The sequence below is a fragment of the Epinephelus lanceolatus genome, chromosome 20 (genome assembly GCF_041903045.1).
Source record: "Epinephelus lanceolatus isolate andai-2023 chromosome 20, ASM4190304v1, whole genome shotgun sequence".
NCBI classification, from domain to species: Eukaryota; Metazoa; Chordata; class Actinopteri; order Perciformes; family Serranidae; genus Epinephelus; species Epinephelus lanceolatus.
In genome coordinates this window covers 15809326-15827118 of record NC_135753.1, presented here as the reverse complement: position 1 = coordinate 15827118, position 17793 = coordinate 15809326, and the positions used below count along the sequence as shown (strand labels likewise).

The following is a 17793-nucleotide window of genomic DNA, read 5'->3' as shown; positions in this document are numbered from 1 at the left end:
AAGAGCAAACACAAATCCATCAGAAGAGCAAAATCTTGACATGGATGACTTGCATGGCAGCATGAGGTAAAGAACATTTTTCTGTCTGTAAAGAGCCATGACATCATATCCAGGAAAGAATGACTGTAAATTCAAGTAAACACCGACTTTGCTTATCCTGTGCAATTACACCACATAAACACAGACATGGGAGGGTTATTTCTAAATCACATCCCCTGGTAATACTCGTCCCATGCGAATATTGGGGTCTCATGTCAAACAAGAAAATCAAACTGCTGCACATTTTTCAAGTAGACCCCTGTTAGCAGCAATCTAGTACTCTGGTGGGTCCCTGGACCTCACTGTGAGAACCCCTCCCATACAGCACTAAGAGGAACAATGAGAAGCAGCAGCGTTCTAACCGGGTGTCGAGGGGTGATCTTCTGCACCACGAACTCAGCCAGTGAGGTGATGCTCTCGTCTGAGCTGTACTTCCCCAACCTGTCCGTCACAAAACCCTCGAAGGTCAACGCCTCCTTCCTCAGCCGTAGCGTGATACCGATGAAGTTCCCAGCATGCTCTATGGCACTGCGAATGATGTCATCCCGGTGCTCCGAGGCAAACAGATGCTGAGAGATAGAAGTGATGGGGAGAGGGAAAGGAAATGTTAAGACAACATATAACACATGCACCAAAGCATACAAACAGAAGTAAACACAAAAACATAAACACACACATACAGACACACACATACACTCTATGACTGCATACCAGCCTGCTGAAGCCGCCATAAAGGATGCAGAATCCTCCCTGGTAATCAGAGACCTCGACAAAGCCCTCTACGTTACGATAGTCGTAGGAACAAACCACCCGGTTGGTGTGCGGGTCGATCTGGTCGATGCCGCCCGGCGTCACCTCTAAACTCACTGGCTTCCGTGTGTCACTCCAGTGGTGCTTGTAGCAGTTGTAACGCTGTAAGGGGCATTCATTTTAGTGTCATCACAGTGACAAACACAAACTCCAGTAGATAAGTTTTCTTTTACGATCGCAGTACTTACCCTGCCAGTTATTTTCCCCTCTGAAAACTCTGTTCTGAATCTCTGTTAAAAGGAATATAAAGAAATAAAAGGTGTTATATTTAAGTGCCAACTAGCTGTTAAATCATCTCTGTCTAACACTTATGAAGTGCTGTCTTCACTGCAGAATTACAAATACATTTAATTAGTTCTATGGGGAAATACCCATCCTCCTCCTTCTTCTTGCTGTTTCAAAACACCTCAGCATAATGACTTTATTTCAACACAGCAACAAACTATCTGCTGATTCATGTTTGTGATAAACACCTACAGTAAGTCAAAAGGGCCTGTGATTTGCAAGCATTGCAATCCCAAACAGTGCATCATACGTTAAGCGACTGTGCTGATAAGTTTTTAGACAACACAGCAAAATGTGCAGCTGTGACGCAACTAGAAAAACGTGGATCAGCCACATCAAACATCACTTCTGAGACCCTTTTAAAAAATATGTGCATGAGGTCTGTTTAGTCATCGTGAGCGATGGCAGTGAAGTGTTTGTCCTCACCAGTGCTTCTGTGAGCAGCTCCGTCCGATGCTCTGTTGAGAACTTGAGCGTTTCAGACTTCTTGCCGCTGCCTTTGCGGAATGTGAGGTTGAACTCTGTTCCCTGACCTTTTCCTACCGGACCGATACCACAGATGTCTCCATAAGGCCACTGGTACCACAGACAGCAACAACACAGAGATAAACACATTGTTAAAATCACACACAAGCAGTCTGAACATGGAAAAAGACATTATGGTACCTTTTTAGCATTTATTATTTCAGAGATGAAGAGAAAATGTTGCTAATAGTTTAGCCTTCTGCTAACCACAGACAAAAGCTCACGGCTGCAGCTTCAAGTTCACGTTTATGTAGCTATTGTTAGCTAGACCCTCGAATCACAATGTGTCCTTCGCCTCACTCCCCGCCGCCACAGACCACCTTGTTGGGAGGAGAGCGGGCCGCAGCTCCAGAGATAGACCTCCAGTCAACGGCTGCAGCAACCTGGTTCGAGCCAGCACAAACCCCAGGTCTGGGGAACGGACAGCCCCGAATCCCTACCTGATTAGCTAACTTTCTGTTGCTGCCATTACAGAGATTAGACCCAGCACTGTCGGTGGCCACCCGCCTGCTGTGACAACTGGCACTAGGGGGTTTGTGCTGGCAAAATCTGAGCTGCTACAGCAACCAACCAAAGGTCCATGTCTGAGCTGCTGCTCGCTCTCCTCCCAATGAAGCAGTCCACAACAGCAAGGAGCGAGGTGAAGGCTGGGGGTATGGCTAGCAAGCTAATTCTTGTCTCATTTGTGCTCTGATAAACAGAGAGAGCAAGCAGAGCATGGAGTGCACACACAGCTCTACAACATCATGAGATTAAATAAATAATCAATGTATGGAAAACACTCAGTAACTATGAAGTGTGGGCATATGCATGTGGTCATCCCATGGAATGGGGTTAGGACAAAGAGTGGAGAGCTGCAGGACGAGAGTGCATTTTTAAATTCTGCCCCATTTTTTTCTGCTTTTTCCAGATTTCTGCCTACCCCAGCTTCAAGTTATTCCTTTAAAACAACCATGATGCTATTTCATGTTCAGTCATTTTCTTGAGTGAGGGGGTTATGAGTGAAGTTTCATGTCTAATGGGTATTGATTATTACATGTTTCATGTTCTTATCAGTGTAAAGACATGCTGCTGCATTAAAGCTTAGTGTATTCAAAGGCTCAGCACAAGACGTTAAAAATACTGCCTTTCAGCTTTTAGCCAGAGAGCAAATGGATTTTCAATAGTCACATGGATCCAAGAGCAGCACATCCCACAAGCGCCTGTGAAGAACTGATAGCCACAGCAAAGAAGCAGCTCCTGAATGACACTGGAGTTCCTGTGCGACAGGCTGCACACACACTGACCTGATTTGTTACTTCTAGTGTGGTAGGGTTGTAAGTGGTAATGCCATGCGTCCCCACTGAGAAGACTCGCTTGTACCTGGAACACAGAGATGCAGTGAGTCAAAAACACAGCCTACCCATCGCCAACTGCAACACCCACAACAGCACGGGCAGTCACATAACATTAGCAGTGAATGTGGGAAAGTGCCTGAATGTGTGGCGGTCTTTCAAACATTGGGGGGGGGGGGGGGGGGGGGTTAGCTGAAGCAAAGCTAACAGATCCAGTAAGCCCTGATTACTCTGAACAACACTCTATTAACTTGTGATTACAAGACTTCCCATGCGGCAAATATCTCTCATTACGTCAACACAACCCCACTATATCTGCAGGATGGTGTGAGACGAAAGGGCCACTTGTAGCCCTCTGTACGCTAATGATGAGTCAAGGACAGGTGACATCACTGGGGCTCAGAAAACCAATGATATCATCCACAGGTTTATTATGTCAGTTTCCAGACATTTTATGAGGTAATGTTTGAGCTAAGGTACAGACAGGGTGAAAAGACGATGAGAAAAGATTATTAACTGCCACTTTTAAAGCTGTTATAGCCAGACAGTTAGTTGCATTGAAAGTCATGAACATGTAGGGATGGGTATTGTTTGGATTTTGTTGATGCCAATAGATACTCATATATACTGTGCTCCATAGTTTGATGCAAAAAATAGAGACATGACATGATGATATGTAAAAAATATCTAACAGTTAATTCCTTATTATTTTTTGCAGAAATAAATCAAATTGTTTTCTGAGGTTTCTGCATATATATAATTAGGGAGAAGCGATTGCTACCAATGTCTGGTGGCAATGTGCCATCACTGCTTCACTACCAGGAGCAAAACTTAAACAATATTACAAATTCCCAAAGACCTGTAGTCCTTGAGCTTCTCAGGAGCTATAAGAAATAGATAACATGGAAAATAACTAATAAAACAACATTCGAAATCAGCCCACACTTTTGAACGTATTATCTTGTCAGTCATGACTGGAGAGTACAGAATGTAAATGCATAATAACACAGCGTCAAACATAATCTGATGCTGGTAGCTTTGTCATCATTAGGGGACAGTTAGGACTTTGACAATAACAGCTTTGTTGCAATAAATCAATGTTACATAAATACTGATAGCAGCTTATCAATATTTCAGTACTGGCCTGTCAGAAACCTGTACCAATTTAGTAACAGTTCTCAATACCAGTCTCCATTAAAGGTCTAGTGTGTGGGATTTAGTGGCATCTAGTGGTGAGGTTGCAGATTGAAACCAACTGAAACTTCTTTTGTGAGTCAAGCATGTAGGAGAACAACGGTGGCCGGGGAAAAAACACAAATGGCCCTATCTACAGTCAGTGTTTGGTTTGTCTGTTCTGGGCTACTGTAGAAGCAATATGATATAGACGACTCAATGGAAGAGGACCCGCTCTGTATGTACATACATATGGCTCATTCTGAGATCACAAAAACACAACGATTCTTAGTTTCAGGTGGTTATAAACTATTGAAAACATAGTTACGAAAATCCAATTTCTGCAAATAAATATTACCCTAAATCCAACAGACTGGAACTCTGATGTGTAATTCTCAGTATAGACATGTAATACCAGTCTGAAGCAATGCAACTGTGATTTCTCAATACTGACCTATTAGACGCAACCTTAATACTATTTTTTGTATGCAATTATCACATCAGGCCACTCAGTGACTTTAAAATGAGAGGTCACAACTTTAGCGTTAGCAGTTTGTTAATGACTCACTCTTTGACTTTGACTTTCATGAGAACCGTTACGAGTGTGGGGCTTTCTCACTAGTAGGAAGGAATTGTGAAATTCGATTTTGCCAATCTTTCTGCGTGTGTGTGTGTCTGAGTGAGTGAGTGAGTGAGTGAGTGAGTGAGTAAGTGAGTGAGTAGGCAGGCTCACTGTGTGGTTTGCCAAGAGTTTGAGTTGGTATTTTTGCCCAATTCATAACATTCTGTCTGCTGTTTGATTTCAAAATGGGTCACTTGAGGTATTTGGTTATGATAAACCAAGGTTTAGTGAGGTTTTTAGAAGTTTACATAAGAAGTCTGTTTACTTGTAAATACAGAAAGTAGTAGTAGCAGTGCTTTATTGCATCTGGTGTACATGTACAGTGTGTTCATCTATGTACGGCATGTTCTTTTAGCACCTCCACAGCAGTAATACCTTGCAGTGCAACCAGAACATGCTGACTTCGCTTCTTTCTTTTCTGCACATCCTCATTAAGCCTGGACAACATTAAGAGGTCCAGTGAAGTTACCAGCTAGTCCCGTAAAAAAATCAGAGTCAAAGGAAGTCAAATTGAGAGGATACTTCCGCATAATGCTTTTGGACTTGTATACGGAGTGCATGACTAACATAAACAGACAGATCAGGCAGTGGCCTGAGGCGAGTGGAATATGAGGTCCATCCCACAGTCACTCCTTCCCTTTTCAAAATGATACAGTGTCGCATACTTTTTGTCTACCTTCCTCATTAGAAACCTGTACACCTCATTCTGTTCTAACCATCTATTCTCACACTGAGGTTTCCTTTTCATTATTTTTGGTGTCATTTGTCTTTGGCCACAGAGTCTGACACCATGTCTCTATTCTGATCTCAGGGTGCTGTCTCTCTCCATGTCTTGACCTTGGTGCTAAGTGGCTGGCTTAACCGGGTGTCAGCACAGACTTAGTTAATTATTCATTCTCTGTGGGCTAATTTTTTTCTCCCTTAATTCTATTCTAGTACAAAGGCAATATTCAAACCTCCCTGGCTACTGTGTGTGTGTGTGTGTTTGTAAGACTAACAATGCATCTTTTTCTGTACGTCTCTTTCTTTGTGACCATCTTTTTTTCTGTATTCTAGATTATTGTGAAATTTGACATAGTTGTGAACAGGTTTGTGTTATAAAAGAAGAAGACAGACACAATTGTTATCTGTTCAGTTTGAGCAGATAATAACCTATTTACCTTTTTTCCAATCAAAATATTTCTAAGGTGCAGACTTTGACTGTGAACATAATAAAAGCTTGCAAAAAGATGACCATGAGGAAAATTTCTTTAAAAGATAACCAGATAGACTATGACAATGCCAGTAAACTGTAATAATATGTAAAGACTCTAAGAATCTAAATAACCTTACCAGTGTTTTTGCATGTTTTGTCTGGAACAAATCACGTACACTTGACATTACTGCTTTACCATTTTACAACTCCTACAGCTGTGGCTCAGATTTCCATTCATACAAAGATATGAAAATCTACTAAGCAGAGACTTAAAGAGACTACTCTGGTACAGTGTGCCTTAAAAAGTGGTCAGTATGGATGTAATGAGGGTCTACAGGTATCAGACACTTCACTTCGATGCTTGATGACTTTTTCAAGACAATTTTTCACCAAACTTAAGACAGATTTTTGGACATATCATCTTTTTCTTAATCAGTTATTGCAGGTATGTATAAAGGTAAGTTGTATAGATGTGGTTCTCTGCAGAGGTAGGTTTTACTAAGGAATATGGCGTGTATTGTTGTCAAAAATTTCAATTTATTTATACATATAGTACTTATTTTCCGCAATATTGACACACTGATACCAGCAGTGCTTTCTCGCTCTCTCTTACTGTTAATGTTTACTACAGCGATTCTGCTGTCTTCTGCTACTAACCAAGAAAAGTCGTGATTGTCGTGTTATAGCTCTGTTATATTTATCTTTAATAACAATTCTAACTTGTATGCCCTCAATGTCAAATTTCCCCATAGTATTATTATATTAATATTGATATTTCTCAAAGGTAGTGTATCACAGTTAGAAATTCCAGTATCCTGACAATACTATTAGAATGAATTAGGTTAATCAACATTTTACAGGTAAGTGCAGGTATAAATATAAAAAGATAGGTCCAGTGGTTAGTTTAAGGATTTGTAGCACCTGAAATGTGGACTTAAAGGCAGAAGAGCTTGACTCATTTTGACAAAAAGAAATTAAAAAGATGGATAAATGTTTGTGGCAATTAAAACCTTACAATTCCAAATGTATGTCTATTTATTAAACTGAATTTAAGACTTTTTAAGAACCTACAGAGACCCTGAACAGATAATTTGCACTGAACAGTTCACAACAGTGGTGTAGCCCTTTAACTCTCCATAAAGGATTAATGAGTAGATAAGAGCACACTATAAACAAGCTTTACAGGTGCAGGTCACACCACAGAGATAGTTTGTGATAAGTAAAAGGCTACTCTCCATTCAGTCACACTGTACTGTACAGAGTGTCTTCAGAGCTTTTCCTTCCACTTCACGGGTTTCATAATGTATCGCATTAAGCAACTTCCTGTATCTGACTAAACCCACTTAACAACTGCCTCTCCTCTTTAAACACAATTTCTCGCAAAGAAGATCAAGCTGGAGATTTGTTTGACTACATAAAAAGCTTGGACAACACTACATAATACCCTGTACGAGACTCAGCAAACACTAGATTTCACACACGCAAATAATGGTGGAACGACAGCTGAATGTGAGGAGCAGACTCATTGTATAATGATGGGAACAACTGAAAAGACTTAAATATATATATAATACGAGGAACAAATGATAGTTACAGCACATCCTATGTACTGGTATGTAAAACAGCTATAGCTGAAGCATCTGTCGCTTCCTTATCGTTGAGGAACAACAGAAATATGAAGGGCTTCAAAGAGATTTAAAGGAGATTGTGATGTGCATATTCATGCTCTGAAAAAGTGTGCTACGCATGAAAACCCTTGGATGACACAGAAAAATCTGAGACAATCAATTTGTGTCAAAAAACACGATGAAAATGCCCTTCATTCGGAGAGCACATGCACACAGACAAATCTAATATTCTCTCCAAGCTACAGTCCCAAGACTTAAATTAAACATGATCATGGGCACAGAGAGGGGGAAAATGCTGCTGCACTACAGCAAAACTACAACAGTTAAGATGTATTGTAAATGTAACTATTGTAGAAGTGTGTCTCGGGCAGGATCTGAGGGTAACTCAGCCTCTCAGACATCTAGTGATTTCCACTAATTCAATTATGTCACCATACGTCTGAAACACAAAGAAATCCTTGTTTTAAACATGTGTAAGGACAGCAGACAAAAAACTGAGGAAACTACAAAGCAAACGCGCATCATAATGGCTTTTTAATTTTCCCTTCAACTCCTTACAGAACAGATGACAGATATTCTCCCCATCTGCCGACCAATCTGCCATACAGTCCAATTATTAAACATCTGACAAAAATATGTTTGATCATTTGTGCCAAACTTATAACTAGGAGTTGAAGCCTCATTTTTGTTCACACATTTTAATTCAAATAAAACTGGATGTTTTTTTTATATCTGCATTCAGAGGGAAATGTCCTTTACACAAAGTAGAGAACTTAGAGAAGTTGGCACATCAAGTGATGCTGAATACTGTCTGACATACTCACAAGTCACATGACAGAAGGACTTTTTATATACTGCCAAAAGGGGCATGCTAATCAGAAATGAGTCTTATTAAAGTTTACTTTTTGGGAATGCATTCTGTATTCAAAATGAAGAGCTGTGCTCATCTCATCTGTGACACTGTAACTGTGTAAGTCTGACATGATCCTGTGGCTACCTAAAACTGTTTCCTTTATCTAAGGCCATGGTAAATCAAACCATCTCGCAAAACCTGGTACTTCTTGCTTTGGCTAACAAGTATATCTTCATATTACATCACAATACAATCTGAATATATTTTTATGTTTAAGATAAACTTGGTTGTTTTACTACCTACTGAAATCAAAAGTAGGCCACCATATCTGAGTTGGATATGAAGCAAGATGAAAGAGGATATCATAACATGAAAGCCTCTCTTTCTCTTTCTGTTAGCCTATCAAAGCTCTGTTTGAGTTGTATTCTTTTCATACAGTGGACAGGCGGTTGAAGCAGATCTACTAAATTCCATTTGACCCATTCACATGAGACTGCTGTCTAAAGTTAACCTCAAGTTGTCTGTGTTTCTGCACTAATGTCTGCAATGGCAGTCATGCTTCACTGATAAACACTAGAACTGCATTACTCAACAAGCACCAAATATTTTCACTTTCATGTCTTTCTGCACACTCGCTCTCTCATGGTTGGCTAATCACTCCTGTACTCTCTCATCTTTCTTTCTCTTTCTCTTGGGAGAGTCTTTAAATGACCTTTAAAGGGTAATATCAATAAATTCAGTTCCCATCCCTGATAGAGATGCATATTTACCAAAGCCAGGCAGCGTGCAACCCACGCTCAACCCGGGTCAAGGACCCAGATGTGTTGACATGTGTCGACTCATTCAGATCAACAATCAGTGCGATTCAAAATAACAGTTCACCCCAAAGTCAAAAACATATCTGTCTAGTTTGTTTTGGTGTGAGTTGCTGAGTTTTAGAGACATTGGCTGTAGAGATGTCTGCCTTCTCTCCAGTATTAAGGAACAAGATAGCACTCAGCATCTGAGCGCTAAAAAATACATCTGATAAACTCAACAGCAATGTCTCTTTTCCTGAAACTGAGCTACACCTGCCAACTGAATCACTATGCAGAAGGAAGTGTGCATCTACTCATGGACAAGAGGCCGGTGCTTGTGAAGGGTGCAAAAAAAGTAATAGCGTCCACCCCAGCTGAGCTGTAACATCACCTAGCTCAGTGGTATCAGTAGATGGACACTTCCTTCTGCGCTGTGATGCGGTGATATAATTGGCGGGTGTAGTTTGGTAGACAGAAAACAGTTCCTACATGAAACGGCTCAAAACAAGGTCTGTGGATTATCTTGAGTACCCAGGTCATGATTTGTAGAAAGCGACATTGCTGTTCAGTTTTTCAAGGGTTTTTTTTTTTTTTGGTGCTTTGAGCACCACAAGCCAAGTGCCATCTAGTTCCATTACTTTCAAGAGAAGGCAGACATCTCTACAGACGATACAGATACAGATACAGACTCTGCAACTGACACCAAAACAATCTTGATAAATAGCACTATACATAAGAGGAAAAATATGTATTTTTGATTTTGGGGCGAACTGTCCCTTTAAACTGTGCCACTGTGTCGCTCTCAATCGGGCACTGGCCTCCACCGTCCACAACAAATACATCAACGCTGGTCTCAGACGCACACTTCAGGAAGCATTAGCAGGATGAAACTCTGATGATGGCTAATGCTCTGCAGCCCTGCTTGAGTTACAAGAGTCAGTGGTGGGCCTTAATGGGACAAAGACACTTAGAAAGCAGGTATTGGTAATGTGATCCCACTGGCTCACTGCTCAAACTTCAGATCAATTTTTTAAGCCCACAGTTTAAAACCTGTTATAGATACATTACAACATATACAAAAGCCGTGTAATCATTATGATAAGATACAGCCTGAAATGCTGTTGAACATCTTACACTGATAGTATCTTGTGACAACAACAGTAGCTACTGTACCAAAATATCTGTACTGTACTGTGATAAGGATGTTATCTGATCTTTACTCAAGATGTAATGAGGTTTTTATCACAAACAGTTTAATTTATATACTAAAAATCATGTGACTGAATGTCTATACCACTAGGTGCAGCAACTTTTCATGTTTTTGTAGCCATACAATACGTTGTGTCGTTCTGTGCTGTGTTCACTGTCAGTATCTGTGTCTTTGGGGTTGCATTTCATAAGGCAGTGCAGCTCAACAAAACACAAATCATTAGCACTGATCAGTGACTGCTGACAGTGGTCTGCGGACCTCGTATCCCCGGCTAAGATAAGGAAGTCGACACAATGGAAGCACTGAGTCAGGATTTCAGGATTTACAAGGTGATGAAGGGAGAAGTTTAGGTTAAAGTCGCCCTGTCAACCAATACAAAGAAGATGTGGAGCAGACGATGCCACCAGCCCTGAAATCCTATCAGCGGGGTTAAAAAACAAGCTGTGGGTCTTACTTTCCCCTCCAGGAGTGTTTGGTGGTGTAGAAACAGGCCAGGTCTTTGTTTTCTTTGACGACATTCATCTTTCCACAGGACCTGCAGTACAGAACAAAAGTTGTGAGTTATGAGTAGGATCAAAATGAAAGTACACCCTTCTACATTTTCAACACAGGAAGTTATTCAAAAATAATTGGTGGAAGATCTTCATTGGAATACTGAGAGAGAGTTTTTTTTTTTTTATTTTCAGCTACACAGCAGAGAGCGCTCTCCATGTATAGCTCAAGAAGTCACCTGCACCTTCACAAGTCATTACTACATCAATTTATGTAACACACATTCCGACATACTGCCACACACTTCACACAGTCATTCAACATTTGGCAGTTTAAAGGGAGAGACTCCCACCAAACACTCCCTCGCCTACAGAACTAATACTGAGTAAACAGCGATTATCCAACGTCAGAGAGAAGTCCGTGGCTCTGTGACTGACTGATTCCTCACCGTCATTAGCTCAGCTATGAGCTGTGGAATCAATGCAACTGGCGGCACATGACTTACAATCTATCATAAACCCCTCTTTGACTTCTTTATTCTCTCGGTCATGTGTGCATTTTCGCGGGCTCACTTTGAAAAGAGTCAAACTTAAGGAACCACAACCTACTCAGCAAAACAGAGAGGAAGCAGAGGTCTTTTATTCCAGTTTGATATCACAGGCACAAAAAACAACACAACAGTGCACCAGCTGAGCATGTGTCAATAAAGTCTACTGTGGCCTATTGATCGCTTTAGATAAACAGGGATAAGGCCACATCTCAGTGTTACGGCCCAGTGCATTATTTGAATAAAAAACCTTGTAATTTAACTTAAAGGCAGCTAGACGATTTCAAACCCGGACAACAGATTAACTAGCATCCATGTTTTTGTCACTAAATTCAAAGACATTCCTTTTCTAACTAGGACAAACCATAAAGCATCAGTGGGGCGGACACAATCTGTCATGCTTTGTGACAGACTGTGTTAAAAAATAAAGACGTCAAAGACAAAGCAGTCATTAGCACAGAATAAAGCAAACTGAGGGAATAACTGTCTCTCCTATCCTTAGTGCAGTAATTTGCTGGCGGCTGCACTGTGACAAGAGGAACCTGTGTCAGCACTCTACCAGGATCCTGGAAAAATCTGACTCCAGTTTTCCTTCCTCTCCATTCCAACGTGCTTCTGAAGCAGGGGACAGCAAAATAGCCCCAAGTGATGGAATCCGCCATTTACCAAGGGGACAGCTGTCTGGTGTTCAGAGAGATCAGGATGGAAATACAGGCTACTTTCAGGTGCCACAACAATGGACAAGGACCTTTTAAAATTAGCCAGTGTCGGCGTCTCAATAATTGATGCCTGTGCTGGTGAAACAAAGGTGCAAGGAACAGTCAAGAGCCAAGTTTTACATCAACAGTTTTTTTTTTCAAGCACGCATTCATGGAGCTGCATAATGAATCTAATCCAAAGCGGGGGGCTGATGGAATGCACAATGGGAGATGTTTGCAGCAAGCAGTGCACAGCGTGCTCTTTGCTGCCGCAGAGGGCAGTGCAGTTTTTTTTTTTATTATATTACTGGGTTGAGAGCGCTGTGATGAGTGTAAAAAAAGACCAAGGCGGATTCCAGGATTGGGTCATGTGATCACCCCTCCCACCTCTTCCTGCCTGTATGCAGATCAATAGAAAATTATTCATGGGCTATCCTTGACAGAATTTAGAAAAAAAAAAGGACAAGAGCAAACAGGAAGACAGTGACGTAAAAATGAATGGAAGGCCCAAAGCAAAGCACACAACATTTACATGATAACTTGTCCCAGACAGGTCTCACAACTTTTCTGAAACTTTAACAAACACAGCTTTTGGTCATTGCTGACATGACCGTGGCTGTCACGATATGCCCATAGTGAACACTGGTGCACCGCTAATAGGACTGTAGGAGACCTCTAAATGGGACCTATCTGAACAACTGAAAACAGACTGTCAGCTGGGTATTACTGACAACTAGACTACAATAACAGGCTATTCTGTAAGTGTCACAACAATTAACATGTTATACTAAGTAAACAGCTCTTTTGCTGTGCCTATTTGTTTGCCTTAAGCTTATTTCTATCCTGTTTTTGTTAAAAGTTAGATCACCTTTTCCCTTACAATATAAGGATATAAAGACTGCTTCAGCATCAGTGTGGGTGCAAGGGTCAAACAGTCATCTGTCATTACATCATTATATGACCCTCACCACTTTTTTTTTTTTTACATCTCTAGTTAAAATTATTATGAACATAAAGCAATGACCATACCTGACCTGACTGTACAATAAAAGCAGAGCACTGGCCAATAAGCAAAGACATCTACAGGGGACGTCTGGACATTCAGATTTTCATATGACATTTCCAGAAACAACACAAAAACCATGCTAGTTTCTGCTGAGTGGTTTTCCTCTCAGAAGCTTTTTCTGCAGAGAAGACGTGTTGCAATGTCTTCCCTTTATGTGCCAATTATATGAAGCAATCTCACCACCAGACGGAACTTAACGGACGGACACTTACTCTACTTCAGCTTCTATGGCTTTGTAATGATTTCATCAACCACTTGCGTGCAAAATGTAATAAACTCGCAGTTTTCTCACACGTGACAATAGATACAAAGATACAAGATGCACGAAATGCGCTAAGATAGCTAACGGCGATTCTTAAGTCCATTTGGGGATGTCCGCTGGGTCCCGATCTGTCAAGTAAATCCATGACAAGCAGCATTAACGTTACCTGGCTCTCAAGCGCCTAGCCAAACTCTGCTTCATTGCAGCGGGCCTACACGGTTATCTGTCTGGCTAGGAGCGAGCACGACAGCGCCTTTGTAGCGACGTTGACACTGCTGCTCCTCCTAACGAGAATATCAAATAGTTCGGACACCTCTGTTATCAGCGTTTGTTTGCCGAATGCAAAATAAGGGCTGTGGCAGGCTAATGTAGTTAGCCTCCAGCTAGAAGCTAACTAGCACTTAGCAGCGGGGTTCAATCAAGCAGACATGGAGAAGATGGCTTGAAGACAGTGGCAGGTGGTAGCGGGTGCATTTACCTGTAAAAACGCTAACGGGTATTAATGGTAGCCGTCCCTCAGCCCCCCACCCTCCTCTGAGTGCGGCCGGTGCTTCTCAGTTTTCCCACTCTGATGCTGAAGGTGCTCAGTTACGCCGTATTTCCCTCAACAGGGCTCAGGACGCTGCCATATTCCTCATACCAAAAGTGTGCCACTGCGCATGCGCGAGGCCTGCCTGTCATGCGGCTGTCAGCTGATTGGTTTGTCGGGACGCGGAATTAATAAACTGCCGACCTGAGATCAGTTTTTCTTAATTTCCCTCAGTGTATGCATTGATACATACAGCAGAAACCGACCTGGGAACAGTTTATTGAGCGGGGCTCTTGCTGACTTTGTTATATGATGGAATCTTTAGTTTCCATTCGTGCTCAATTGAAACAAAAGCGACAGTTTCAGAAGTAGTAAGGTAACACTGAATATATTTTCCGCGCACCAAAGAGTCAGGTATAGACTCATTTTGACAATATGTCCATTTTACAGTCACATGGCTAAAATTTTGTTCTTTGTCAGCTAATCTTTTGAAATGGAAACTGAATAGAAAATTTCTCCATTTCTACATTTACATCTCTGTGCACATTCTGCCTTTTTTTAAGCATATAGGAAATTAGAAAAATTCTTAAAGGGCAATTCAAAATTTTATTTTATTTTATTTTATGACTTTTGCAGCTCCCTAAGTATCAGTTGCTTGCTTGGTAAAAAGATGCAGAAAGAAAGATTATTGTGCCCTCTAGGGACACTGTTCCACCACTGCAGCAATGCCTCTGTTGATAGTACAACAGTTTACACCAGTAAGGGCCTACATGAAGATTGACACCAGTATGAACAGTAACTGGCCACACATACACACATACACAGGCACATACTGAACACACATATGTGACATCAAAGTTACAAAAACCATTTAAAAGTTATCAAAGTCATTCACTCATAAACACAATCCCCTTTGCAGAATTCATTTCCTGAGGTTCACAATTTATAGCAATATGTCAAATATAGATGGTTGGCTTAAAACTGAATTAGAACGCAACTGAGATCTTCAACTCCTGGCAAAAAAAACTCTATGCAAATAACTTTAAGACAATATATGTAAACTTTTGTATGTCTCTGTCCGATGTATCCTACAAAGATTTACTCGAAGTGCATCTATCGGCTGCTTATGTGTGTATAAGCCCACAATGTTTTATTGTAATGCTCTCATTGCTTTAGTGTTTATTATGCTATATTTTACGCTCTGAGTCAATTGCTTTCTTTGCATACTTTTGCTCTTGCAATGCCCCACATTCTTCCACAGTCAAACACCTTTGCTAAAGTCGCTCATAGACCAGCTGCAGATATGACATCGACACTCACTAATTTTGGTTCTGCAACAAGAGCTATGTAAAGAAACCACCATTGTCTAACTGACCACTGTCGAACAGCAGCACCAATATATGAGACTCTAAAAAAACTGAAGAGAGTAATGACTTATAGTATGTAGTACTACAAGTCTACTATGACTTGTAACCCTTAAGAATATGGTCTTAACATAGTTCCTGTCTCAAATTATAAGTGACTCACCGCGATTGAAGGTAAAGAGGAAACATCTTTGCTTGTGTGGCTGACTGATGTTGCACAGTGAACTTGAGCGGGGCAGCACCGAGTGGTCACATTTTGTGACATCTGATTAGGTGACCAACCATGTGCTGCCTGTTAGTCTAATTTAATTATAGCTAGAGAGACATGAGGGAAGAGGCGCTCCTTCTTTTTTTCTTAGAAACCTCCTTAACAAAATGTATAGCGATGCCCTTTTGACTTCTGTGACATATCACAAGCAGTAAGTGCAACAGAATCTCTATGAAGTTTTTATTTGGGTCATGTGGAGTCACATAAGTTTAACTGATGGAGAAACAGCCATGATGAGTCCCATCAGTTAATCAACTGCGATATGTATAATAGAATACTAATAGCCGTGTAATGCAATGTAAATATGTAAATAAAAGCACTGTCTTATCAATCATGCAATTGTCATTCCAGTAGCACAACTCACTTTACCATGTCATTTGTCTCCAGTTGCTCGTAGTTTCTATCCTCATTCTATTTCTGTTTAAGTTTATGCACCTCTTAGTATTTATTTCTGTTACTTATATTGCTGCAACTACCAAATTAAAGCTGGAGATCGATAAAGGTATATTTGATCTTATCTCATTTCATCTGACCAAACTGCATTATCTGCCATTAGATATAAATGCTATATGATCTGCAATAAAAAGCAAAGATACAGAGGGAAAAAGTAATATTTCAAAACATACTGGCAGTGGGTTTATGTGACAGTCAACATTAGGCCAGTAAGTGTTATGTATGCCATCTTGTTTTGACCATCATCCTGAGATGATGAGGTCCCAATCTGAAGCTATTTAACTATTAAATCAAACAAGGACCATCTGCTAAAACATATAAATGCATGTGATGCACATGTAAGTGGCATAGGAGAAAAGGCATGTAGATTTTCTCAGTATAAAATGCTGCTGGTGATGATGATAAGGAGCAGAGACAGCAGTCTAAGCCTAAATCTTTTCAGGACCTCTCATACTTACAGCTCAACACTGCCATCTACTGCTTAATACAATGTATTGACAAACAGGCCAAATTGCCAGTTTGGCGACACAAAAATACAGGACATGCTATACGTTTAACCCACACCCATCCGCAACTGTTGTGTCCCCTCACTTCTCGAACTAAAGTCACACACCTGTAACTTACCACTAGAATGACAGGAGTCAGACCTGGTGGTCGTCATGCTATGTCCAAAATGAAATGAAATAAAATAAATTTTAAAATGAAATAATAAAATAAAATAAATGAAAAAGAAAATACAAAATAAACATAAAACATATAAAAAAATGAGATAAAATAAAATAATTTGTAAAATAAAATAAATGAAAAAGAAAATACAAAATAAACGTAAAACATATAAAAATGAGATAAAATAAAATAAAATAACAAAATAAAATAACAAATGAAAAAATAAAATAATGAAAAATTAAATAAAAAATAAACATAAAAAATATAAAAATGAAATAAATGAAAAAATAATTATCCTTTGATGCTGACGGACTTTTACAGAAAATGAATGCCTTAAAATATAAAATTTAAACACCTTTTTATCTTAATTAAAATCATAGTCATATAACGGTTATTTGTCACAACATGTAGGCTGGTGAAAAAAAAAGGTAACAAATAAAAAGGAAAAAAACAAAATAGAAAATAATTCTATAGAAAACAGAATATTTTCCAAAACGAAGCAGTTATAATTTCAGTTTCGGGTAAATTAAACAATGAAACAATGAAGCAGTAAATACATAAAGGAATATATCATATAAAAGATATTTGCACTGTGCACAATTTATTATAGCGTGTAATGACCGTTAAAGTCTATCAATTATACGCAATTTGACTATTTCGACAGTAGATTCACTAACATAGGCTAATATGTTGATGAAATGACTACTAAAATATAGGATAATATTAATATATTTTATTTCCGTAGTCATACATCTCGACCATGTAACTTGTTGTTTCGTGTTGTACGTAGCGCCGCTGAACGCACCTCTAGTAACCAAGGCAATGACGCTATTCTCCGTTACCAAGGCATTCTCAAGGCAAACACTAGCCGGAGAGCTAGGCTAGCAAATCTGTCAGATAATCTTACAGCTATGATATAACCCTCCTTTAGCCTCTTCACTGACTTAAAGTATAAGTACAAAACAGTTTATTAAAAC

At 40.0% G+C, this 17793-nt stretch overlaps 1 protein-coding gene across 5 annotated transcripts in view; it reads right to left on the bottom strand.

Annotated features, from left to right (window-relative positions):
* Positions 1-14185, bottom strand: part of dnajc13 (dnaJ homolog subfamily C member 13) — a 45364-nt gene extending 31179 nt beyond the window's left edge. For 4 of the 5 annotated variants that reach the window (XM_078162465.1, XM_078162463.1, XM_078162464.1 and 1 more), the window contains exons 1-7: positions 14015-14177; positions 10926-11006; positions 2946-3021; positions 1561-1710; positions 1038-1079; positions 751-951; positions 402-608 (exon numbers count right to left, since the gene is read on the bottom strand). In XM_078162465.1, coding sequence (XP_078018591.1) covers positions 402-608; positions 751-951; positions 1038-1079; positions 1561-1710; positions 2946-3021; positions 10926-10993 — 744 coding nt within the window. In that variant the 5' untranslated portion in view covers positions 10994-11006; positions 14015-14177. Of the gene's footprint in view, positions 1-401; positions 609-750; positions 952-1037; positions 1080-1560; positions 1711-2945; positions 3022-10925; positions 11007-14014 lie in introns of all 5 variants that reach the window. The other variant, XM_033638678.2, reaches the window with a different exon arrangement.
* Positions 14186-17793: the final 3608 nt, after the last annotated feature.